The 25,751-nt window shown below is 42.7% G+C and overlaps 1 protein-coding gene across 1 annotated transcript in view; it reads right to left on the bottom strand.

Annotated features, from left to right (window-relative positions):
* Positions 1 to 10,970, bottom strand: part of Micu2 (mitochondrial calcium uptake 2) — an 84,380-nt gene extending 73,410 nt beyond the window's left edge. The window contains exon 1 of the mRNA XM_028870396.2: positions 10,757 to 10,970. Within this exon, the coding sequence (XP_028726229.1) occupies positions 10,757 to 10,966 (210 nt within the window). The 5' untranslated portion in view covers positions 10,967 to 10,970. The remainder of the gene's footprint in view (positions 1 to 10,756) is intronic.
* Between the last annotated feature and the right edge of the window lie 14,781 nt (positions 10,971 to 25,751).

Raw genomic sequence — 25,751 nt, 5'->3', positions numbered from 1 at the left:
GCATACGTTCATGGAACTTTCATGGATGTACATTTTGTTTGTCACCAGACATACTAAAATATGATTCATGAAATATTACTTTAGATTTAAATTGCATTAAAATCCAGAGACATTAAATAATATGGTTATCTGTGAATTAGGTTATTACAGATTTGTTACTCCTATTATAGCATGCACTTGATCTTTAAGCTCATACATTGTTACCAAGAGTGGTTCAGAATATGTACTGGTGTCACTCTCAAAACCTTAAAAGGGCCAAGCCACAGCAGCCTCACAGACACAGCACAGGCCACAGCAGCCTCACAGACACAGCACAGGCCACAGCAGCCTCACAGACACAGCACAGGCCACAGCAGCCTCACAGACACAGCACAGGCCACAGCAGCCTCACAGACACAGCACAGGCCACAGCAGCCTCACACACACAGGGCAGGCCACGGCAGCCTCACACACACAGCACAGGCCACAGCAGCCTCACAGACACAGGGCAGGCCACAGCAGCCTCACACACACAGCGCAGGCCACATCAGCCCTCACAGACACAGGGCAGGCCACGGCAGCCTCACACACACAGCACAGTTCACAGCAGCCCTCCCAGACACAGCACAGGCCACAGCAGCCCTCACACACACAGCACAGGCCACAGTAGCCTCACACACACAGCACAGGCCACAGCAGCCTCACACACACAGTGCAGGCCACAGCAGCCCTCATACACACAGCGCAGGCCACAGCAGCCCTCATACACACAGTGCAGGCAGGAGCGACTTCTTATTTGGGCTCAGTGAACTAACTAGAGCTGGGAAAGGAGAGATGAACTACCTCCTGCTTTTCTTACTGTCAGTGGTTTTTCTTTTGTCTCTGGCCCTGCAGGAAATCTCCTCCCCAGATGTACAGTAAGACAGACAAAGTATGTTCTGTTACCAGGACGGGAAGACAGGCTCTTATTCCCGTCCTATAAATAGCTACGCCAAATCACAAATTATCTCTAATTACAGGGGATAGCTGTGGCATCTTTCTTGTCATAATCTAGCCATTTATACACTTTGATTTTTTTTTTGACTTCCATTTGGGTTTATTAACATCAAAGTTTGTCAGCATTTATCTGTTTTCAGGCATTTTTACCTGAGGCAGTAAGATTAAAAATGAAAAAAAAACAAAAAATGCCCCAACCTTCTTTGCATTCTATAAGAAAGCTTTACATTTGCATTGGTCTTACAGAGTTTCATGGTTATCACACTTTCTTTTATATGTTGCTGTGAAGTTCATTACCTGGGCATATCAATTTAAATGAACACAAATACACTCAGTAGAGGCCGGCAAGTCTTTTTACTCACTGGTAGTATGTTGCCATCTTTTTACTCCTTTGCCCCCATACACACCACAGATATAAAAGCACCCTTCACTCCTAACGCCGTCCTGTGACTCTGCTGACGTGCACACACACGTCTGCTGTCACTTACCCAACACTTCCTGGTTAGACAAGCATTCTGCTTTAGAGGATGGGAAACGGCCACACAGAGGACTTTGCTATATTTTTTTACTACAGGAACCCAACAGGAAACTCCAGGAAACACTATTTCCGTCACAGGATCAGTTATGCTTCTGCATGAAGCATGTAACGGGCCTGCTCCTCTCCAAACTCGCCGAGTCGCAGTCGAAGAGCAATGCGGACCTCACGGCACTTTCACCGCCATGGCCTGTACGACCTGTTACCATTCCCTCTCCACTAGAAGCCGGGACCCAGCAACAGCACTTTTCCAAGGCATCACAGATCTTTCCAGTCTCTGGTCAGCATAAACAAACATCTGCACTCAGCAGAAGGGCAGCAGCAGTACCAGCGGGGTGAGGCTTACTTTCATCTTCCCAGATATCCTGGAACATTTTGTTTATGACAGAAAGAAATTGAACTTTCTCTTATTTGAATGCCCAATGAAGCCTTGAAGTAGCTCCCCACAGAACTTTTACTATCCAGCGATGACATAATACTTTTTAAGTCTACAGTGAAGAAACCTGACAAACACTCCCTCACCATATGATAAACTATTACCAGGAGGAAACTCTGTCCCCTACCTCACCTTCTGATCTAATGCACTGCAAGGACACAGTGTGGCTAGTAGTATTCCTAACAAAAGTACATAAACCACAAGGAAACAGCAACCCATTCTTTTAAGGGACAGTCTACAAAGCAACTAGCCGCCACTCAGTGACAGCAGACATGCTTGGAGAGTGGAGATGGACTGACGCTAAGAGGAAAGGCCCACTGATTTTGAATCACATGTAGCCATTTTGTTCTTTTTCTTTCTTTTTTCCTCCCCCGCGCCCCACGCCCTCAACCCCTTTGATTTTTTGAGACAGGGTTTGTGTGTGTAGCCCTGACTCTCCTGGAACTCACTTTGTAGACCAGGCTGACCTTGAACTCACAGAGATCCAATTCTCCAATTCCCCAGTGCTGGAAATAAAGGTATGTACCACATACACATTTTTTTTTTTTTTAAAAAAAAAAAAAAAACAGGGCTTCTCTGTGTAGCCTTGGCTATCACAGAACTCATCCTGTAGACTAGGCTGGCTTCAAATTTAGAGATCTGCCTGCTTCTACCTCCTAGTGCTAGGATTAAAGGCACACACATTTTTTAAAAAAAGATTTATTTACTGATTAGGTATACAGTGTTCTGCCCGCATTTATGCCTGCACACTAGAAGAGGGCACTAGATCTCATTATTGATGGTTGTGAGCCACTATATGGTTGCTGGGAATTGAACTCAGGACCTCTGGAAGAGCAGCCAGGGCTCTTAACCTCTGAGCCATCTCTCCAGTCTGGCACATACATTTTTGAGATGAAGTCTTCCTGTGCAGTACAGGCTGGCCTCCTTGAATTCAGAGACACTTGCTTCTGTCTTCCAATAACATGTTTTTGTTTTAAGAGTCTTTTCTGTACTCATGATTTCCTTTTTCCTAAGGATGAAAATCTGTTAAACAATGAACATATCTTAACTGAAGTGAAGAAGTCATGTCTGAGTTCTCAAATTCTTATGCAATGATAAGCCATGTCTGCCACCAGGCCAAAACAAAGGTTTTGTAAAGCACAGTGGGTTTATTCTAAGATGTATACAGGTTTAGGCATGTTAAAATGTGTGTTGGTAGGTGTTCTTGAATAGGTTAAAATATAAGTATAGAGGCGCTAGGATACTCAAATCTATTCTTAAAGTGGTATTTTTAAAAAGTTATTTGGTATTCTGATAAGTAGTATTTAAACAGTGAGCTAGATCACACTATAAAAACAGTCTTAGCTTCACAACTAGTAATATTGTTATAGACATTAGATTCTTATAAGAAAATGCAAATGCTAATAGCATGAATAGCATCTCTGTGGATACAATCAGGAAGAGCAGGAGATAGACAGTGAGAAAAACTGATACCAACAGAAACTAAGTGTCACTGTGGGTGTCAACATTTTAAAACTGAAGAGTATTCCTAGCTTCCTAATACTTCTGCAGTCTGTCTTGATGTCCCTAAAATGCTCAATCATAGTAAAAAAAATGAGATGATATTGAAAGGCAAAATATATGTCTAAAGAAAGATATGGGTCATGGAGGTGATTATAGGGGACATAGATGCAAAAATCATACTAATGCATTATTTCTAAAGTATGTTGACATTTATTATTAATTTTATTATGCCTACCAAATATTTATCAAGATCTACCTTAAAAGCATTTGTTGCAGGACATAAGAGGGCAAGTGTACATATGAACTTACAGCAACTGCTACAGTGTGCACAAGAGCCGTGCAAGCTCAAGTTAGAAGAAATCCCAGCATGGAGGGAAAGAGGCATGGAGGGAGCTAGGCATCTGACTGCTGCTGGAAGAGGGAGAGTCAGTTTTCTTTTCTTTCTCCTCCTTCCTTCCTTCCTTCCTTCCTTCCTTCCTTCCTTCCTTCCTTCCTTCCTTCCTCCTCCTCCTCTTCTCTTCTCTTTTCTTCTTCTTCTTCTTCTCCTCCTCCTTCCCCTCCCTCCCTCCCTCCCTCCCTCCCTCCCTCCCTCCTTCCCTCTCTCTCTCTCTCTCTCTCTCTCCCTCCCTCCCTCTCTCTCTCTCTCTCTCTCTCTCTCTCTCTCTCTCTCTCTCTCTGTTTTTGAGACAGAGTCTTTCTACACAGCCTTGGCTATCCTGGAACTTACTATGTGTTTCATCTTGTCCCAGAACTCACAGAGATCCACCTGCCTCTGCCTCCTGAGTGCTGGGATTAAAGGTGTGTGCCAACCATTCCTGGCAACTATCAGTTTTCTTTAATGGTGTGTGTGGTAATCTGAATGTAACTGGCACTCTTAGAGGTATGGCCTGGTTGGAGGAAGGGTCACTGTGGGGGAGGACTTTGAGGTCTCCTATGCTCAAGACACTGCCCAGTGTCTCTGTTCACTTCCTGTTGTCTATGCAAGATGTAGAATTCTCAGTTTCTTCTCCAGCACCATGTCTGCCTGTAAGCTGCCATGTTCCACCATGATGATAATGGACCGAATCTCTGAACTGTAAGCCACCCAATTAAATGTTTCTCATTATAAGAGTTGCCATGGTCATGGTGTCTTCACAGAAACAGAAACCCTAAGACTGCATGACACCTGGTCTATCAACTACACTTCCAGTACAGGCCCCACAGTTCAGCCACTGCCATCTTAAGCAGCTGTGACGACCTGCCAGAGGCCCTCATAAGATTGGGTCTGTTGAGTTCTCTCACAGGAAAGGAAGACCACCAGACCCTCCTCTAAGACTTCAGCCACTCCCTCCCACCTACGCCCCACACTCTCAGCTATGTGTGATTGGGTCCCTGCTGTACCTGGCCTTGCAAGATGCTAGAGTATATGTAGGAGGCAGGAAGTTAATGAAGTGGGAGGCTCCATCTTTGCAGTTTGTGGGAGGTTGACACCCATGCCAAGGTTGGACATTTCAGTGACATAGCTGTTTTGTTATCACCCATGCTCCTGCAACTAAGCAAAACAAACTTACTAGTTCACTAGGCTGCTGGTGAACTCTTCCTTTGGTCTACCAGTGCTCCATCTAGGGTGACTGGGTACTTGTTCACATCTCTTCAAAGTCCACATATCAAATCCTTGCTATCACTAGTCAACTAAGAGTTTCCTTCCCTTGAAACCTGGTGGAATTGTCTTCACTCTATACCAGTTATCCGTGTATTGTTTCTCAACTCCTCAGCCACTGTTCTCAGGTCTGTTCTATGACACTGGGGCTGGAATTTGTTAATTCTTCTCCTTTGCCAGCTGGAACAACTTTAGCCTGACAACAGAGGACAGTGGACTGATATTTGTAAGACACCAGAAATAGAAAGGCATTTGTTCCTATGTCCTAGTCTGTCTTATTTATTCAGAGATGGACCCCAAAGACCCGCATCAAAGGTTAAGGCCACTTCCAACCAGTAGGTACAATGGTTTTGGCTGCACCTTCAGGAAAAGATCCTTCACACCATGGCATTTCCAAGAAGCTCTACCAAGCAGCTTCCATGGCAATTCCAGAGGGGTCTTGAGTCTCACACAATTCAGCATGTACTGATTAGGAAATGCTGTGGAGTTGAATGACTGTACAGACCAGATTTAGCCCATTCACCCTTGCCAACAATGGCATACTCCTTCTGGCAGGTTTCTTCACCAGCATAATACACTTGTTGAGCACAGAAGAAAAGAGTATAGTCTCATCTCCACTTTCATCTACTGGGAACATGGCATGACATGTCTCTAGGGTTCCGAGAGTATCAGAGTTGATTTGGGACAATGGGGAATTGCTCTATGCTTCTGTCTAACCTTTCTACAAATGCCAGCTAAACCAAAGCCACTTTATTAAGCAGTGCAGTTCAGTTTATTCCATCACTGTTCTATGCACAAAATGCAGAGATAAAACAGACAGACAAATGCCCATTCCACCAGAAGGCAAAATAAGTAAATAAAATAATTCCAAAAGAGAAGAAAAGAAGAACCTGATTAGTGTAGCAGAAGTTTTTAAGAATTTATAAATACAAATGCAACTAAACCTATTAAGGGGAATAAAATATGAATGAATTTATATAATAAGTGTGAACTCCTTACTTTTACTTAGAATAGAGAAATGCAGTAATGTCTACTGTTAGGCCAAATAATTTTACTATTTAAATAGTAGAAAACAAATCTGTCACTGAGAAGCAAAGAAAATAAATCTGAAATGAAGCCAGGGAAACTGCTAGTATCCAATATTCTATAACTTGACAAAATTTAGAAGCAATTCACTTACTAATGAACCATAAAACAGTTCTACTACAAACTCTGGCAGGAGGCAGTATTGTGTTACCATTGTACTCATTATACGTTCTGAAACAGTACAGTCACATTTACATAAGACATGTGCAATTCAGATCTGTACAGCTTATCTTGTAAACCAGTCCCCTGATAAGGTGCCACCATTTCCTGATTACTGTGACAACTCTGTAACTTGTTTTTAATTCACTCATTTTTCTAAGGCCTTGACATTTTCCCACAGAGCAAAGCAAATATTATATAGTTTGATAAAATGCCAGGCTTCTCAGGGATTGCAGAATGATACTGAGATGCTGTAATAATTATAATAGGAAAGTAACATTTCTATTCAAGACAGAATTCAAAACGCTAGTGCAAGGCTTCTTAAATTTTCCTGTCCCGATCCCTTTTTCACTGAACTTTTTTGATAAGACCCTAGGAATAGAGATATGCAAAATAGGTATACAAACCATCTACTGACAGTAAACTACCAAGCTATCTGACAACCACTGCTTTTTATACATACATTTTTACCATTTATTAAAGAGGAAAACACATTTTGGGGTAGGGATGGGAAGATGGCTCAGCTGTTACAAGAACTTGCAGCAAGTTAGGGGACCACAGTTCAGATCCCAGGGCTCATGCAGATGCCATAAATGCCAGGTCAGCTGGGTGTGGTTGTTGGCCTGCCTGCAGTTCCAGTTAGGAAAGAAAGCAGACTTGGGTTTCTCAGAGCCATCTGACTACAAGACCGCCCAGAATCTGCAAGCTCTAGGAGATTCCTGACATCACCTCACTTGTACCCATACCCATATTTACACACAAGCACACACTCTACACACATACACACATTTAAAAAAAAAAAGAATTTAAAAAAAAAAAAACCCACAAAAAACCAAAAACTTGGGTCTGCGAGGTGGCTGGGTGGGTAGAGGAACTTGCTGCTCAGACTGAAGCCCTGAGTGTGATCACTAAGATCTACAGGGTGAAGGAGAGAACAGACTCCAACAGTTAAGATGCCTCTGACCTCCACATGCAGAGCACTTGAGCCCACACAAAATACACTTAAATACACTTAATAACAATTTTAAAAGAACTTAATAAGACAGATTGCTTCTTAAATTCTGGCTGGACATCTGACAGTGCAGGATGTGGAGCATTCAATTTTTTTTGTTTTTTGTTTTTTTTTTTGGACTTGACTGACACTGCTTTTCTAGTTATCAATGCAAACACACAATATGCATAACGACACATGAGCATTTAGGAGCACTTCAGAAATTGTTGGAAGTTATGTCTTAATCCCAAATCAAAATTCATGTAATGACTTTTTAAAATCAGTAACCTACATTTTTCAAAGCAAATATTTACACACAATACAATTACATATATAATAATTTGATACACACAGGATGATGGTAGAAACATACTGAATGTCTCTTTTCTGTTATTAAACCACTATGTTTCTGTAAGAGTAGAAAACTGTACATACAGCAAAAAATACTGCAGTTCATAACACACAATAGTCTGGAATCTGAGCCAAAGTTGTGTGTTCAGAACAAGGCTCATGTGAAGTCACATGTTCTAACATTGGCAAGCACTGCTAGAAACACCTGAGATTCACTGTATATGTTTGAATTTTTTTGGTCATGGGTACTTAGAAACCTTTTATTCTTGGCAGGCTTTTTTTTTTTTTTTTTTTTTAAACAATCCCTCAGCCAGTTATGGCTCCATATGCAAGCCTGTATGAGGGTGTCACCCAGAGTTAAGTGGTTGGTCCAGTGTGCCTTGTTTGCATTCCTAATTAGACAAGTTTAAATCACAGGCCACTGAAAACAAAGTAACCTCTTCACCTAAAGATGCTTTCTGTGGGGTAGGAGTGAGTGAGTAAGTGAGTGAGTGAGTGTGTGTCCATGAGACTTTAGAACTCTTACAATGGCTTCCTACAGTCCTTAAGATAAAGTCCTGCCACATGGCTTGCGTGACTTGATGACATTCCAGGCCACTGCACACACACACCCATCTCATAGCTCACTCTTTTGCTGAGTCCAACTTTTCTTGTAGCTCCCTGAGCAGGTGTTTCCTTTACCTACATCCCGCCCCCCCCCCCTTTTTTTTTTTGCCAAATGAATTCCCAAGCAGCTGCAGGACGACCATTTATTTATCATCCCTTCAGGAAACCAGGAGTGTGCTGGGTGCTCTTCTGGGACTCTGCAATGGGCAGCCAGCATTTACAACACTGCATTGGCCCCTGCTGTCATACTTTAAGGATGTAAGCTCTCTTCTAACCCGACTGCTCGCACACATCCTTGGTACAAAGGATTTCAATAGTTATGAGAGGAAAGAAAGAAGGGTTCCAAACTGTCTGTTGCTTCATGACCTGGACATCTACACTTATTCCTGTTGATCCCACACAAACCACAAGCTGTTGGTCACCATGGGAAACAGAAAAGAGTAGGATGCCACTAACACGATTTCTCCATTTTTACTGGAAAAATCATTCCGTGTCATGAACGAGAATGAAGGCTATTCTCGATATTAACCCAGATCCACATGTGGTACTGAGTAAAAGAAACAAAATAAAACTGTGTGCACACATGTGCCCCAAATGGTGGAGGGGGATTAACAGGTCCCTTTATAGGAAAAGGCACGCAAATCCCTACCTTAGGGGAGAGTTTTCAAGCCCCAGCTACACTGAACACACTAGTTTTCAGCCACTGTTGAGGAAGGAATGTCCACTGTGGGAGTAAAAGCATAAAAACCCATTTTCAGTTCGTCCAAAAAGCAGACCAAGCCGACTTGTGTCAACAGATCTTAGAAAGCCACTGATAAGAGTCTGTGTTACTTTAGCTAGGCTGAAGGTTACGGAATGGCAGAGAATGAGGAGGATAAGAGTTGGAGAAAGAATCTAAAATACTACACTGATGTGAACTATAAGGTGAAGTTAGTAATTAAAAGTGGAAATAGGATAGAAGGGAGCCAGAAAACAAACAAAACCAGAAAAAAAAAAAAAAACAACCTTAAAATTCAAAGGAGGTTGAAATGAAATCATCTTACAAATTGCTGAAGGCTTGTGGGTGGGAATCAAACTTGGTTCCTAGACAGTGAGTGAGTCACTAGCTGGAAGTGTTTTGAGTTAATACCAGGTCAGGGAATGTGACTACAAGGGCTGTGAATTACAAAGTTTGAAAGTGTTGAGGGCTGGGATGTAGTTCAGTAGTAGAGCACTTGCACAGTATATGGCAAACTCAGCAACAGGAAAAAAGAGGTAAATTTATTATTCAAGACACTAGTAGCTTCTAAGTTAAAACAATACCATGTGGGGAATTAACCTAAGGTTCTGAATAGGACGGAATCGAATATGCAAGCAGAAAAACCAATAGTGAAAAATAAATTTGTTTGACATAAGATTAACAAAAATGTCAGGGCTGCAGAGATGGCTCAGTGGGTTAAGAGCACTGGCTGCTCTCGAAAGGGGCCTGGGCTCAGTTCCCAGCACTCCTGTGGTGGTTTACAACAGCCTGTCACTCCAGTTCCAGGGGCCCAACGCCCTCTTCTGGCAACTGGGCACCGTGCCCGCCATATGCATTCAGGCAAAATATTCATACACATAAAATAAAAATAAATCTTAGAAAAACTTAACAAAAAGGCTATATAGCATAAGAAGTTTTCTCCACCTCAAATCAGATGTGGTGCGAGGCTGGAGTCAATGCATGTATAAGCTATATTGTATCTTCATACTAACAACATTTACCAACCTTTAATTTGTAAGGTTTGCTGTTCTTTTTGTTGTATTTTAATGTTCCTTGAGTTTTTCATTAGAACTAGATAACAGAAACCTAACAAATAAAGAAATAAAATAGTACCTTTAATTCTAAGAAAACTAAAACAAAACAAAACACTGAAATGCCTCTATTTTAGGTAGTAACATTCAAACTTCCCAATGTTTTTACACGGCGATATTCATCTTGAAGTAAGATAATTAAAATTTGCACCCTAACAGCCCAGGCGTTAAGGAAAATTGGTCTTGCTGAGTAGGCGGATGACCCCCTAAAACATTAAGGCTTAAGACTTAGTCATAGTCGTCATTAGAACATATAAAATCGGTAACTACCAACTGTTCCAAGTTTTACAGTTGGTATTTTCATGACTGGAGAAAGTCATATAGTAGGACGGCTCCACCGGTCCACACGAAGGGGCGATCGGGGAAACCTTTAGCTATTAAAGGTTAACGAGGGAGGGTCCCTCCTGGGGTCGCCCAGCAGCCGCACAGCAGAACGTCCCTTCTCCACCAGGTGAGCAGGGGCGTGGCGAGGCCAAGGCCCGCCCGGAGCCACGCCCACACGCTCCCCGGCGGGGGCGGAGGGGAGGGGGGAGAGGCTGCCACCCTCCTCCCGGGGCCCTCCGGGCAGGCGCAGCGCTCTGGGGTCTCCGGGGCCTCCCGCCCAGGGGCGCCTGAGGGCGGAGCTGTGCCGAGCCCGTCCCGTACCTGCGCCAGCACCTGAAGGCCGCCCTCGCGCGCGGCCGCTTGCACGCGGCCGTGGTGCCACACTGCTCCTGCCCCTGCCAGGGCCACGCCGGCCACAGCCGCTGCCAGAGGGCCGGGACTCGGGACGGCTCGTCGGCCGGCCGCGAGCCCGCGCCGCAGCCTTCCGCCCCAAGCCGCCAGCCGAGCGCTTCTCCCCGCCGCCGCCGCCATCTTTGCGGAAGCGCCCGCGCGCCGCGCCCCGCCCCCTCCCACCTCCTGTGGCCTGGGAATTCACGAGTGGCTTGGCTCTCGCGAGATTTTAACACTTCTCCCCCCCCCTCCGCCCCGGACCCTTCCGCGTGTGAGCTAGGTGTGGTTGCCACCTCGACGTCTAAGCGTGGTGGGAGGTGACCCTCCTGTTCGGGTGACAGGTTCCCAGGCGAAGGACACGAGTTAACTGGAAGGTTGTACAAACCAGTCGGGAGCACCATTCCAATCCAAGACAAGGCTGGAGGGATGGGTCGGAGGTGAGAGGACTTGCTGCCCTTCCAGAGGACCAGAGTTCGATTCCAGAGACTTAAAGCCACATGTAACCCCAGCTCCAGGGGATCCAGCGTCCTCTTCTGGCCTCTTAACTCCCCGCCCCCCCCATAAAAATAAAATTAAAATTAAAAAAGAAGAAAGGGAAGTAGGTACTGGGCGGAAGACTATGACTATATATCAGACAAGCTAGATTTTGAACGAGGGGAAATAAAAGGGAATAAGTCGGAAGGGTGTTTGATGATAAATACGGAGTCCAATTCGTTTTAGCATGACTTTTCATTTGCCAGACTTCTCCGGAAAGTGGATGTCATTGTTAAGTGGGTACTTTGGGGGCTGTAGAGGGAAACACTTCTAACAATAAGCGGTAGGGAGTGTTAATAAGCTTCACTGTGAGCATGATCGTGACAGTAGAATCCCATCCTCAAAAGTGCCTGGGATATGGGCTGAAAAGTTCTGCATTTTCTACATTATGTTTGCCCTAAATGGCACATGTCTGGCTATATTAAGAGTTACTTGAGCCAGAAAGTTGATTCAGTGGGTAAAGGCACATCATGCTAAGCCTGACTACCTGAGTTGGATCCTCAGGACATACATGGTGGAAGAAGACAAGAGACTCCTACAAGTTAGTTTTCCAACTTTCTGGTCTACGCACAGTTCCAGGCCACCCATGGCTACATAGTGAAATCCTGTGTCAAAAGAAAATAATGTGTGTGCATGTTCACTCTTACAGATTTCCATTTTTGCAGCTAAGCAAACTTTAAATTTTATTTTTCAAGACTTACTTTATGCATGTGTGGTATGTATGGCACATATGGGTGGGTGCCCTCAGAGTCCAGAAGAGGGTGTTGGATCCCCTGTAACTGGAGATAGAGGCAGTTGTGTTTTTTATTTTTTTATTTTTATTTTTTTTGGTTTTTCGAGACAGGGTTTCTCTGTGTAGCTTTGTGCCTTTCCTGGAGCTCACTTGGTAGCCCAGGCTGGCCTCGAACTCACAGAGATCCGCCTGGCTCTGCCTCCCGAGTGCTGGGATTAAAGGTGTGCGCCCCCAACGCCCGGCCAAGAGGCAGTTGTAATCAACCTGATGTTGTAAATGGAACCCTGGTTCCCTGAAAGAGCAGCAAGAACTCTTAACTGATGATCCTCAGTCTCCAAAATTTGGTTTTTAATTGCAGTTAAATGTACATGATGCTAGTATTTTACACATTTGAGTGTAAAGGTCAGTGGCATTAAGTCTTATACACATGTTATACAAAATCTATCATCCATCTCTGGAATTTTTTTACATCTTGCAAAACTGGCTAACACTTTTCAAGGGTCTCCCCGTTTGTCCCCTCCTCACGAGTTCCTGGTCTTTCATTTCTATTAATATCTGATTCAGACTTGTGACAAGGATTTTCTTCAGAACTCCCAGACAAAGCCACTTTATTTTAAACAATTGCTATTTACTGAATGTTCCATTTAAATTTTGTTCTTACAAAACATTGATGGATAGCTGTGATCCCACCTGGGACTAACAGCAGGTGCACACTACGCCATGGCCTGTCACCAGGGCCCACTTGTCTTCCCTAGGGCAGATGTAGACCAGGACTTCAGTCCTGGTTGTTCTTTTGTGGTAGAAAGGTTTCATCCTTGAAGAAAATTATGGCTTAATTTTGTAGCCTGGGCTCCTCTGTTCTTCACCACTGAGTAAACTTAATATGTTCTTGTTCAACGTCTGAAATGGCCCCAGTCATTAAAATCTTTATGTGGGTGTGTAGCAAGTGTGGTGTAGCAAGGCTGTGATGCCCAAGTCAGAGGTGCCAGAATTCCTGATGTATAACTGCCATTTTGAAGTGCTCCAAGATAATAAAGACAACAGCGAAAGCTGCCATTCCAAATTTAACTTGACAAGTTCATGGAAGCCCACTTGAGTTATTATCCATGCCTAATCTTCACCCCCTTTACCCTAGCCAGTTTGTTCTAATCTGCAACTATAGCTTCCTCAATTCCTCCCAGGTGCCGAAACCCTTTCCACGTGCCTTCCTAACATGGAAGTAAGTAGACTCACTCTGTATAGCCTCGTAAGCCAAGCCTCAGTGTTTGCGTTCCGGCTCTACCGGGAACATCACTGTGATTAAGGGCACCAAGTCTCAATTTTCTCATCTATAAACAACCCTCTCACAGTTTCAGATGGGAAATGAAATGGGATAATTTATAGGAAGTGATTAGCCAAATGCCTGGCACATGGTGCACTCATGACAGATGGGAGTTAGTCTCAAGATCTGGTGGGAGCTCTCTCATCACACATGAGCTTGACTGGATGTCCATGATTCCAGATCCTAACCCACATTAACCCGCCTCTTCGTGTCTCACCTGATGTACGTCCTCAGGTTTATTTACCTCTCTGCTAGATTTCCTAATTCTCGACATGTATCCTGTTCTTCTGAATTACTGATGCATGGCTTGTTTCTGACTCTTGGTGATTCAGTGGATTTCTAGGACATGCTGAGACACAATGGATATCTTATCTTGTAGTTTACCCTCAGTTTCCAGAAACCACCTCTTTATCGGCTCCAAGTGGTCTAACTTGCACAGCTCCATCACCTACTTAGTGGAGTTAACACCTACTACTCAGTCATGGCCCTGAGCCCAAGAGAGGTGCAGAATCTCACCACATCACTCAGCATATTTAAAACACTGTTTCCTCCACATTTTGACATCCTCATGGGTGAGAATGTCTTCTTTATTGTCTTTGTTTTCTCAGCACCGAGCAAACACAGTGTCCAGCACACACTAGACATTCAATTAACAGACATAGGCATAAGTGAACGAATCCATGGCACTGATGAAGCACTGGGACACCCCATGTCTGGGGTGACAGACATGCTTTGCTACAATTACTCTTCAGAACAAAAGCCTCATGTTAGATTTGCAATTTTTTTTTAAAGGTGGAAATCTTTGACCTTGCTTGGAAAACTGCTTTGTAATTTGCTTGTTTCCATGTTCCGTGTCCAGCCCCCTCGAGCACTCAGTTAAGAATTAATGTATTCAAACTTTTCTTTTGCAGAGGAAACAAAGTCTTTTAATAGAACCAATCTCTAGCCAGCTAACCATGCTAAGTATGAAATTGTCCCTGGCAGCTGCCGACTATATTGGTCTTTTGGGGCCCTGGCTTTGTTCATTCCTTCCTTCATCCCCAGCTATAGAAAAAGCCCTGAGCTGGGATGTATTTTCAACCATGCAGTTTATAAACCAATCCCCAAATAAGGAACTGCTGCTTCTTCAGCTGTAACACCCAGTCTGTTTTAAATGGTAATTGGAGAGAAACAGAATGGTACCATGGATGGTTTCAAAACATTGTTCTTAATTCACTTACTCGGGGCTCTTTCTCTGGAGGAGGGACAAACGTGATATGGCAGAAAAAATGATTGGGGGGGCGGGGGAGGCCTTTCCCCCCTACTGGTGGCAAGACTAGGCTAGATTCAGCAACAGTGCCAGGTGGTTCTTCACCATTGGGCTGCACAGAAGGGGAAGGATGCAGTGGGCTGGAGCAGTGGGTGAAAAGCGTACAGGGAAGAGAAGCGGGCAGAGGAAGGGTCAGGGGTAGAATGTAGAGATGACTGTATGCAATGCGTGTTTATGAGGCTTGGAGCAGAAATGCTGGGTTGGAGTTGACCTTGAATGTCTTAGTGGCTGGGGTGGGGTGGGAGGATGTCTTTCACAGTATGTGCATTCATGTGCTGCTTAAAAAGTTGACACATCTGGGGACTGGAGAGAGAGCGCAGTGATTAAGAGCTCTGGATACTCTTGCAAAGGGACTGGGGTTTCGATTTGCAGCACCTACATGATGATTCACACCTTTCTATAATGACAGTTCCAAGGTATCTGATTCCCTCTTCTGGCCTCGTCGTACACAGACAGACATACAGGCAAAACACCCATAAACATAAAAACAAAAAACAAAAACATTAAAAATATGACACATCCCAAAAGACAATCCTACTGTCTCAACCTCCAGAATACTGGGATTATTATAATTGTGCTACCATGCTCTATGTCATTATAAGTTTATAGGACCATGGCTGTATATGTGGCCTGTTACTGTCTGCAATGTCCTCTTGCTGGCTGTCTAGGGAACAGTTGTCAGCCCCCTTGACTTTCCACACAGTTCCCTGTGGCTTCATGTCTCATCTCCTGCATTCTCCTTTGCTCTGAAGCTGACCTCTGCACCTCACACTTTCTACCCCATGCCTGTCTTTTGCCTGCCCAGACCACTTTGACTTTTCTCACCAATGGCTTTCTGCAAATTATCCTAACTCCTGACATACAGTAATATAGTTTCTTATGAATTGCTGGTCTTGAACAAAGAAATCAACCAGTTCTTCTAACTGAGGAGGACATTGTACTTCTGTAACATCTTAAAAGATGCTATGAAGTCAAATGCTACTTTGATCTTAGCATGCGTGGGATAAATAAAGATTGTGATCTGATTCTGCAAGGCTGTTTACTGTTACATTACAGAAGAATGTGCATTAAGATTGATTATCTTTGGTGGAGGAGAAAAATACGGGGGATTCTTAAAAGATAAGTTAAAGAGGTTGGGCTTAGTCCAATGTTAATGGAGAAACCAGCCCTTGAACGGACGTTATAAAGGACCATTGCTTAGAATAGTTGGAGGTTGAACTATGTTTATGGTAGATAATTGGGTGGTGGAGGGTATGATTCACTCTCAGAGGCCTTAGATGAGTCAAAAGGATTGCTAATTATGTCTTTCTGTGCAGTTTGGGGCATGGGTAAAAATATCTGGGGATCATGATTGATACCAGCATGTGTAGAAATAGGTCAAGATGAAATCTCACTGACAGCAAGACAGCCCTGCCAAGAGGAGCCTTTTCTCTGTCTTTCAGGTCCTCCCCTGGTTCTCATTCCATCCCCATCATCCCAGCTTACACTCTCATTACCTCGCGCTGTGATGATTGCAAGCATCTCTTAACGCATGCCTTTGCTTCCCGTCTTTTCCTCCTCCCCAGCATTCCATAGCTGGATGTCAGCTCAGTCTTCCTAAAACATTTCTTTCAGCACGCATCCATTAGCCGGGTGCTTTAACCTCCTAGGCCCCCGTCTCCTTGTCAGAAAATGAGAAGATGGGTTTCAGTTTATTTTCCCAGTTCTAAAATTTGTGTTCGGTGCTACTCCAAAGTGGTATTTGTTTTTCATTTGACAAGTTGTATGGAGGGTGAAGTATGTGCCAGGCATGGTACCATGCCCCTGGGGGTGTGTGTGAAAAGAGAATTCAGATTGAGCTCCCTGTGTGGTGCCCAGGCCTCTCACAGTAGTCCGCGCCTTCTGGGCTTAAGGCTTTACAACATGTGATCCCCATCTATGTGTGTTTATTTATTTCTTAACTCTACACATTTAACGTTTAAAAATACATACTAAAAATTTAAATTTGGGTGCCGAGGGAGGACACTGAACTGGGACAGTGCCTGCTGAACAAGCACGAGGACTTGAGTTTGGTACCCAGAACCTCTATTTTCACTGTGGCATGCAACTGTGCCAGCACAATAGGCTTTAGGGAGCAGAGCCCTGAGGCTTATTGGCCAGCCAGCCTAGCCAGTCAGTGACCTCTGGGTCCAGTGAGACACACTGTCTGAAGTGTTTATCTAATTATTCTTTATAAATAAAAACTCGGGAGTCAGATATTGGGGTAAGAATTTTGGTCAGCTAGTGGCTAGCTCTGCCCTCTGATTCAAAGTAAACTTTATTGTCTGTCTCTGGAGTGTCAGAGTGCAATCAAAATATCACACAACATTCTCCCCTTTTTGTCTTAATAAAAAGGGGAGGTTTTAACTCTAACACAGTAAAGCTACATATAATAAGAACAATTATTAGGTAAGAATTACATTCACAATGTCCAATCCATTTGCATTTGGCAAATTCAGAGAACATACTCCATTATCTATGTTATCTTGGTGAGTTCAAAGTTTTGTACCTAATTTACTTTCTATCCTAACTTGTATTACCAACCCCAAACTATGTTTTTAGACCTCAAAACATTTTCTTAGATAAACAATTTAAGCTTTCATGTCTCTCAACCTTATACATTTTACACCTCTTTTGTGAGTTTCTTTTCTGAATTTGGTAACAAGGAAAGCTATAACTATCTCATCTTCAGCTTCATCAGAGACCTGAGAATGATATGTTATACAGGAAGTGTAGAGCAAACAACTCCCAAAACTATAGAAAACAACAGAGATATCTGGCTGCCTAGACAGTCATCCAAGGTTCCTCTGCAATGTTGAGACATCGTCTTTGACCTACTGGCCTAGAATACCTGACAGACTTTTCAGTGAAGCAGGAATTTTGAAGGACTGTCCTACATTGTCTTGGCAAAGTTCGGCAGTCACTTTCTTTTGTGTCCTGCTTGTCCAGTTTGGATAGCATACTGACAGCAGTCGAGGCAAGGGCAGTTTCTTGCCCAGTGGCTAACTTCATCACAAAGAAAACTCCATATGGAGGGTCTTTGATGCCCATCATCCTTTTTTGAAGTGAATTGATGCTGCCAGGAGCAGATATGTCTCACTGTCATAAAAAGCCTTATGTTATTAAAACATCTTAAATGACATATTCAGTAGGTCTCTGAAGTGTTTGAAGACCATCTATCTAAAATATATCTTTATTTGACATGAAAAACATACCTAACATGGCCACAAATTTCATTGTTATAGATGACCGACTACTAACCTACAGTTCTTAATTATCTTAAACAGTTTATAATAATAGACTTTAAGGACTAGAACTTTAAACTACATTTTAAAATGAGCTGCATAGGTATAATACCTTAAACAAGAGTAGAAACATATATATATATATATATATATATATATATATATACAGTATAACAAAAATACCTTAAATTTGTATCATTATACAAAAATCCATACCAATGTAAAATGTTTAAGACTAGTAGTTGTTTTTTAGTTTAAAAGTAGATTCAATAATTGACTCTTTTATCCTATCATTCCTGTACCCCCCCCCCTTTTCTTTTTGGAACTAGATAATCTGAATCTAATCTTCTTTGCTTAGTTTCCTCCCTGACTATGACCAATAACAACCTGCAACTAACCCCTGCTAAATGAAGATAAATATCCATAATCCACCAAATGACCAAAAACCACCCACCCCACCTCTTGGGAATATGGGTGTTGTGTTCTAAAAATTACTTCCTGTTGTCTGGGGGCAACAGTATCCTTAGCAGTCCATGAGAAAATTGAGATAATGGTCAAGTCCTAGGAAAACTAGCTGTAACATTTGTTGTCCAGTCTCTGTGTGATGAGAAAGTGCAGAGATTATCTGAAGTCCTGACTAGAGTAGTCTGTGAGGCTGGACCATCTCAGATAGCAGCTTTGAAGTTGTTCTAGATACAGAATTTTGAGGAAACTGCAACAGAGGTGCTCTGAGAGGCTGGATCACCTGGGCTACTTGTCTTTATTGGTGTCTGTCCTTTTCTGAAAACACTCAAACTTTTAAAGGTAACATGTATTTGCATTAACACAAGTATGGAATGTGCAGCGTGTACAAGTCAGTTAAAGATGATTTTTGTGTTTCACGTTTGAACAGGAAAAGGCATCTGTCAACTTTATAAGTTCGTTTTGACTTTATAACCAAACCTCTACCCATGCCATATGAAAATATGACATGTAATAATGAGTCATGAGGATTCTGTAGCCAACAAGATTTATCATGTGTCATCCAGTCTCAGAGCTGCTCCCATGTTGAGGAATCATCACCTAACTTGTAGTCTTTCCTGGCTTTCCCCCTCATGTCTGTAGCCAAGAGCCTCAGGAGGTCTCCCCTGGTCAAATCTGATCTTGTTTAACTTTGAAAGAATCCATAACTTTTCATTTCCTATGGAAAAGCACAACCTCTCCCCCGACACAACATATTTTCTGATTTCCATTCTGAAGCCAAGATATCCCTAAAGTATATAGGCTGGTTTAACTCAGAAGTCCCTTCCACAATCCACTATGTCTTAGCAGCTGCTGTTTGCTCATCAACATTTAAAAAATCCAAAGTTAACAAAACACCATACAGGATCTAGATCCCTTGTGTATTTCCCATCCTTATGTGGCTCATCGTTTTTATATTACTTTACTCTTTTTTTTAAAAAAGACTATTATTTTTAAACTATTTTTTCTATGCCTGTCTACACCTATTTTCTTTTCTTCAGCACCTAAGCACCTTTTTAAGCATACTGTACTTTTTTAGAGGTCTTCTGTGTCTGAACCTGGCCTTACTAAGTTCCTGCAGCATTCTCTGACTGTGTGAGACAAATCTTAAACTGTTAGGCAGCGGCAGGGCACTCTGCAGCACTGCTCTGGTGGCTGGCTATGCCCCACTTGGTTCTGGAGAGCCAACTCTTTACGCCCACAGGCAGTGGCTGGGAGCTGTGCCTCTCTTTGCAGCGAGCATCAGCCAGCCTGAGAGACTGTGGGACCAGGAAGCCATGTCCAGCTACTTGTCCTGAACTTTTCTTAGCTTTCTCAGACCCCATGTTTGGATATTTGAGACTCAACAATGGACGCTCTATGTGGCAAGCTTTGTTATCAGCTCACAAATAACAACACAGAGACTTATTAATTATGAAAGCTTGGCTATTAGCTTAGGCTTGTTCCACTAGCTCTTATAACTTAAATTAACCCATATTTTATTAATTTTATTAATCTATGTTCTATCACAGGCTTTCACCTCTCTCCCATTTTGTGTGTCTGACTCCTTTAGCATCTTGATCTTCCTCTCTCTGCCTGGAAGTCCCGCCTATCTCTCCTGCCTAGCTATTGGCCATTCAGCTTTTTATTACACCAATCACAGCAACTCGTCTTCACACAGTGTACACAGTGTACAAGTATTCTTCAAAGGGTAAAGTGCAGGGGGACTGAGGAAGACACTCATTGCCAACCTTCAGCCTCCACATTCATGAACACACATACATACATGCCCCTATACACATGTGTGCACACTCATACATATCACACATGTTAAAAGATTAAAATTTAAAATTTTGGCATAAAGATGAAATAATTTTAACAAAATAAAGTTTAAAATTTATTCAGAGATGCAACAAAAACTTGCTTTCTCTAAAAATGTTAATACTATTTAGTAAAATGAAATTGGCTTGGGGATTTGTGTGTGTGTGTGTGTGTGTGTGTGTGTGTGTGTGTGTGTGTGTGTGTGTGTATGTGTACAGTGTATGTGCATGTTTACATGTGTTAGTGCAGGTGCATTCATGCCACAGTGCATATGTTTTGGAGGTCAGAGGAAAACTTTAGGTTCATGATTTTCACCTTCTTTATGCCAGGTGTGGTGAATTGAATGAAAATGACTCATATGAAAAATAAGCTCATCTGCTTGAATACGTGGTCCTCAGTTTGTGGAACTGTTTGGGAAGGATTAGGAGGTGTGGCCTTGGTGGAGGAGGTGTGTCACTGCAGGTAGGCTTGGAGGTTTCAAAAGACTTGTGCCATTCCCAGTTCTGTCTCTGCCTCCTGCTTGTGGATCAAGGTGTGAGGTCTCAGCTCTTCCTGCTGCCATGTGTTTGCTCTGCCATCATGGACTCTAACTTTTTGTAACCATGAGCCCAATTAAATGCTTTCTTTTATAAGTTGTCTTGGTCATGGCACTTTTGTCACAGCAATGGAAAAGTAAGACACCAGACTAGCTGATCAGGAACTTTCTAAGGATTCTCTTGTCTCTCCTCCCACCTCACTGGAGGAGTGCTGGGGTTACAGACACATGGAACTGTGCCTGGCTTTACATGGCTTTTGGGGATCTGAACTCAGGTCTTCATATTTGTTCAGCAAGTGCTTTAAGACTGAGCCATCATTGCAGCCCAACTTGGAAGTTTTTTGGTTTGAGTTATCTGTCATAAAGACACAAAGTCTGATACAATGCTCAGTTAGACATTAACTTTTGAATCAGTGTCACAGCTCAAGAGAATATCACACAGAGATACATAAATTCCAGAGGAAGGAGTGACTATCGTTAGCCAAAGTAGCAAAGTCGTGATATTGTGTCTTTTCAGCCTTTTATAGTGGAATGGAATATACATATGGACAAAAATTAGAGATAATAAAATATTGAGTATCTGTGTATAATGCACCTAGCCTGCCTCCCTCAATTTTCAACTCATTGTCAATGCTGTTTTGTCTTCTTTTTCTTGGACTAGATTATATTTGCATAATTGTCAGATTCACTGTATTCATTATTTGTCTTGTTGTTGCAACAAAATGCCCTACAGAAGCAACTGAAGGAATGATTTAATTTGCCTCATGGTTTGAGTGGTGGGATAAAAGGCATGCACCACCACCACCACCACCACCACCACCACCACCACCTGCCTCTTTTGTGTTTCTTAACAGTACTCTGTAATTCAATGGACACATACAACTTCTCTTGGGAAAAAGTTGTATAAATTGTATTAAATGCTAGAAATGTGGGGAGACACCAAATGTTAAAGAGCCCATTGTGGGGTGTGGTAGTCTGAATGTAATTGCCCCCCCCCCATAATCTCATAGGGAGTGGCACTATTAGGAGGTATGGCTTTGGTGGAGTAGGTATGGCCATGTTGGAGGAAGTGTGTCACTGTGGGGGCGGGCTTTGAGGTTTCCTATGCTCAGGATACCGCCCAGTGTGTCAGTTGACTTCCTGTTGCCTGCAAGATGTAGGACTCTCAGCTCCAGCACCACCTCTGCCTGCATGCTGCCATGCTTCCTGCTATGATGATAATGGACTGAACCTCTGAAACTGTAAGAAAGCCCCCCCATTAAATGTATTATTTATAAGAATTGCTAAAACCAAAAAAAAAAAAAAAAAAAAAAAAAAAGGCCGGGCGGTGGTGGCGCACGCCTTTAATCCCAGCACTCGGGAGGCAGAGCCAGGCGGATCGCTGTGAGTTCAAGGCCAGCCTGGGCTACCAAGTGAGCTCCAGGAAAGGCACAAAACTACGCAGAGAAACCCTGTCTCAAAAAACCAAAAAAAAAAAAAGAATTGCTGTGGTCATGATATTGCTTCAAAACATTAAAAACCCCACCTAAGATACAGAAGGCTGGAGAGGTGGCCCAGTGATTATGAACACTTATTCACTGCTGCTCTTTCAGAGGACCCAGGTTTGATTTCCAGAACTCACACAGTGGCTCACAGCCCTCCATGATTCCAGTTTCAATGATCCAGGGCCGCCTTCAGATCTCTCCTCTCCTCTGCTCATCTCTTCTTTTCTTCCCTTCTCTACCCCTCCCCTTTTCTCTGCTCTCTTTGTTTTCTTCTCCTTTCCCCTCTTCATCACTCCCATCTTGTTTCCATGTCTTCTCCCTTTCCTTTTCTCCCATTATGTTCCCTCTCCTTTTCTTTTTTCAATTCACTCTTCTCTCCTTCACTCCTTCCTTTCCTTTCTGGTTTCCTTTTATTAAGCTGTCTGCTACTGCAGTATGATTAGCAGAATTCATGACTTTTACATTATAGATACTCAGGCATAATAGTAAGCCACCTTACTCTGGCTGTGAAAAGCAAAAATATCTCCCAATTGTTACAGAATGGCCCTCAGGGATGGAACCACTGCCCTTGAATGCCAGATCCTTGAGGGCAGAGAATTTTGCCTATTTTGTGCACTCCTAAATCTCTATCTCTGTTTCATATAACAATGCCTAACTCATAGTAGGTATTCAACTGCTTTTTTCCTCCTCCTCCTCCTCCTTGGTTTTTTGAGATAGGGTTTCTCTGTATAGCCTTGGCTGTCCTGGAATTTGCTTTGTAGACCAGGGTTGTGTCAAACTCAGAATTCTGCCTGTCTTTACCTCCCAAGTACTGGGATTAAAGGTGTGTGCCAGTACCACCTGGCTCAATAGCTACTTCTGAAATGAATAAGCAAACAGATGAGCAAGCAGAGGAGCATCATCTTCGTAATTTTTATTATGACAAGAAAGAGCAAGGGGTTGAAGCTTTCTCTTTGTGATTTGGTCGCACACCTCAGAGGAGATGGTGACGTTGTCACGAAGTTCATCACAGGCATGCAATACCAGCTCAGCTAAAACATTTGTTTCTCAAATAAACTTCTTGAAAATTATTATTATAGTGTCCTTGGAGGTCAGAAGTATTGGATCATGGTACTGGAGTGACAGATGTTTGTGAGCCACCATGTGGGCGCCGGGAACCAGACCTGGGTCCCCTGTAAGAGTAATGAGTGCTCTTAACCACTGAGCCAGCTCTCTAGCCCCTTCTTTAAAACTTTGTTTACAATCAGATTCATTCATTTTATTTTATGTGTGACTGTTTGGCCAGAAGCACTCTTTTTCAAAAACAAGTTTCCACTCTGTTGTCCAGGCTGGCTTCTAACTTCTGGGCTCAAGTAATTCTCTAGCCTCGGCCTTGCAGGCAACTGGGACTATAGGCATGCATTACTACATTCGGCTATTATCAAATGACAAGAAGATTTTGGTTTTCATTTAAATGTAGATATGGAGAAATAGAACAACTGATTATTTAGGCAGAACACAATTAGTGCTCTCTGTCTTGGTTCTGAATATATATCTATATATATCTATAGCATATTACGTACACACACACACACACACACACACACACACACGTCCAAAATATTTGAGGAGCTGGGGAATTGGCTCATTCAGTAAATCATTTAATGTGCAAGTATGAGGACCCAGGTTTGCACTATGCAAGTACCTATGTAAGAAGCCAGATGTGGAGGTGCAGGCTTGGAATATTAATGCTGGGGAGACAGAGAGGAAGACTCTGGACCATCCGGCTTGTCCTGTGAGTGAGCCCCAGGTTCACTGAGAGACCCTGTGTCTAAAACCAAGGTAGAGAGCTATTAAATAAGTCACCTGATGTTGACTTCTGGCCCTCACATGCATACACACATATCTCCACACACACGTGTATATACACATATACATACACACCTCGAGAAAATATTTGGAAAAAGTTGTATCTGTACTGAGCATGTACAGACTTTTGGGGGATATTATTCCTTAATGCTACAATATGATTATCATGTATAGAGAGAATTTATATTGTGTCAAGCATTATACGTAATTCAGAGATAATTTAAAGTATATGGGAGGATGTGTACAGATTCTATGAAAATACTGTTCCATTTTTACAGGAGACTTAGCAGCTCCAGAGTGTGGTACCCATGGTGAAATGAAGACCTGGAACCACTCCATTGCTGCATGATTGTAGAGTGTTTATTAATTTCAGTGAAAGTTTTACAATGAATTTAAAATAAAAAAAAAATCAGTGAGATAGCACCTAAGACCTAAAAAATAAATATAAGAATATTTGTCTGGGGTCTGAGGAGATGGCTTAGTGGGCAAGCTTGAGGGCTTCACTTAGCATTTCTAGCACCCATGTAAAAAGCTGGCCATAGATGCACGTACCTGTAACCTCAGCATTGAGAGGTAGATTGACAGGTGGATCTCGGGAGCTCGCTGGCCAGCCAGCCTAGTCAAAACAGTCTCCTGACATCCTCCCCTGGCTTCTGCATGCATGCACAGGGCACACGCACCTACATATCCACATTCATGTATCACTCACAGAGTCAGAATTATTTATTTTTCTCTAATGAAGATACCAAGATTATCAAGGCTGCAGAAAAAGATCCCACATTCTATATTGTAATTTTCTTCAGAGGTGATGGCAGTGATGAATCACACCTCACCAGAAGTGCAGATAAAACTGTGGCGTTAGCCCTACATGAAGCTTTCTTGTCGTAGAAGGGAAGGCAGGTGTGTGTCCTATGGACCATCGGAATAGACATGCAGCTCTGCAGAATGGACTATTTGCATATGCCTGTGGCTACCTGTGATGGAATGGACCTAAAGTCACTGTGACACTGGGTCCTGATTAGCTAACACATCAAAGGGGTGGATGCAACTTGAGAAAGATACACTGAGTTTACAAACCTGGCTATTATGAGTGACTAGTCAGAAAACACAAATATATATGACCAAGTATATCCATATGTGTAATATTTACTTATATGTGAGAAAAACAGAAGCGTTCACTTGAGTCTGTATAAGGTTTCTTTTTGTCTGTGGTAATATGATGTGCCTGGGAGAATGTAGGAAGAAAATGCTGCTAATCCAGATAGATATGCAAAATAGACTGCATACTGTAGATCTAAAGCATTCTTAAGGGGGTCGCCCTTTGTTGAAATTTCACAATGTTTCCTGTTTGTTGATGCTTTATCAAAGTTTTAAGTCCCCCACCCCACCCCCCCCTTTAAAAAAAAAAAGCAGGTGTGAGACTCTTCCAAAATATACTTTCTAAATGCTTTCTTCAGAGATCAAAATTCTAAATTTCAGATTGGGTTAAATACATTTTATAATTCATCCCACAGCTGTTGGAGTTATCATGGAGTAAAATGAGAATTGCTTTGTAGGGCCTATGTCTCCACGGAGCAGTTTTGAAAATGAAACCAAAT

Source organism: Peromyscus leucopus, chromosome 9 (genome assembly GCF_004664715.2).
Source record: "Peromyscus leucopus breed LL Stock chromosome 9, UCI_PerLeu_2.1, whole genome shotgun sequence".
NCBI classification, from domain to species: Eukaryota; Metazoa; Chordata; class Mammalia; order Rodentia; family Cricetidae; genus Peromyscus; species Peromyscus leucopus.
The sequence above is the reverse complement of the archived record's forward strand: the minus strand, read 5'-3'. Positions and strand labels throughout refer to the sequence as shown.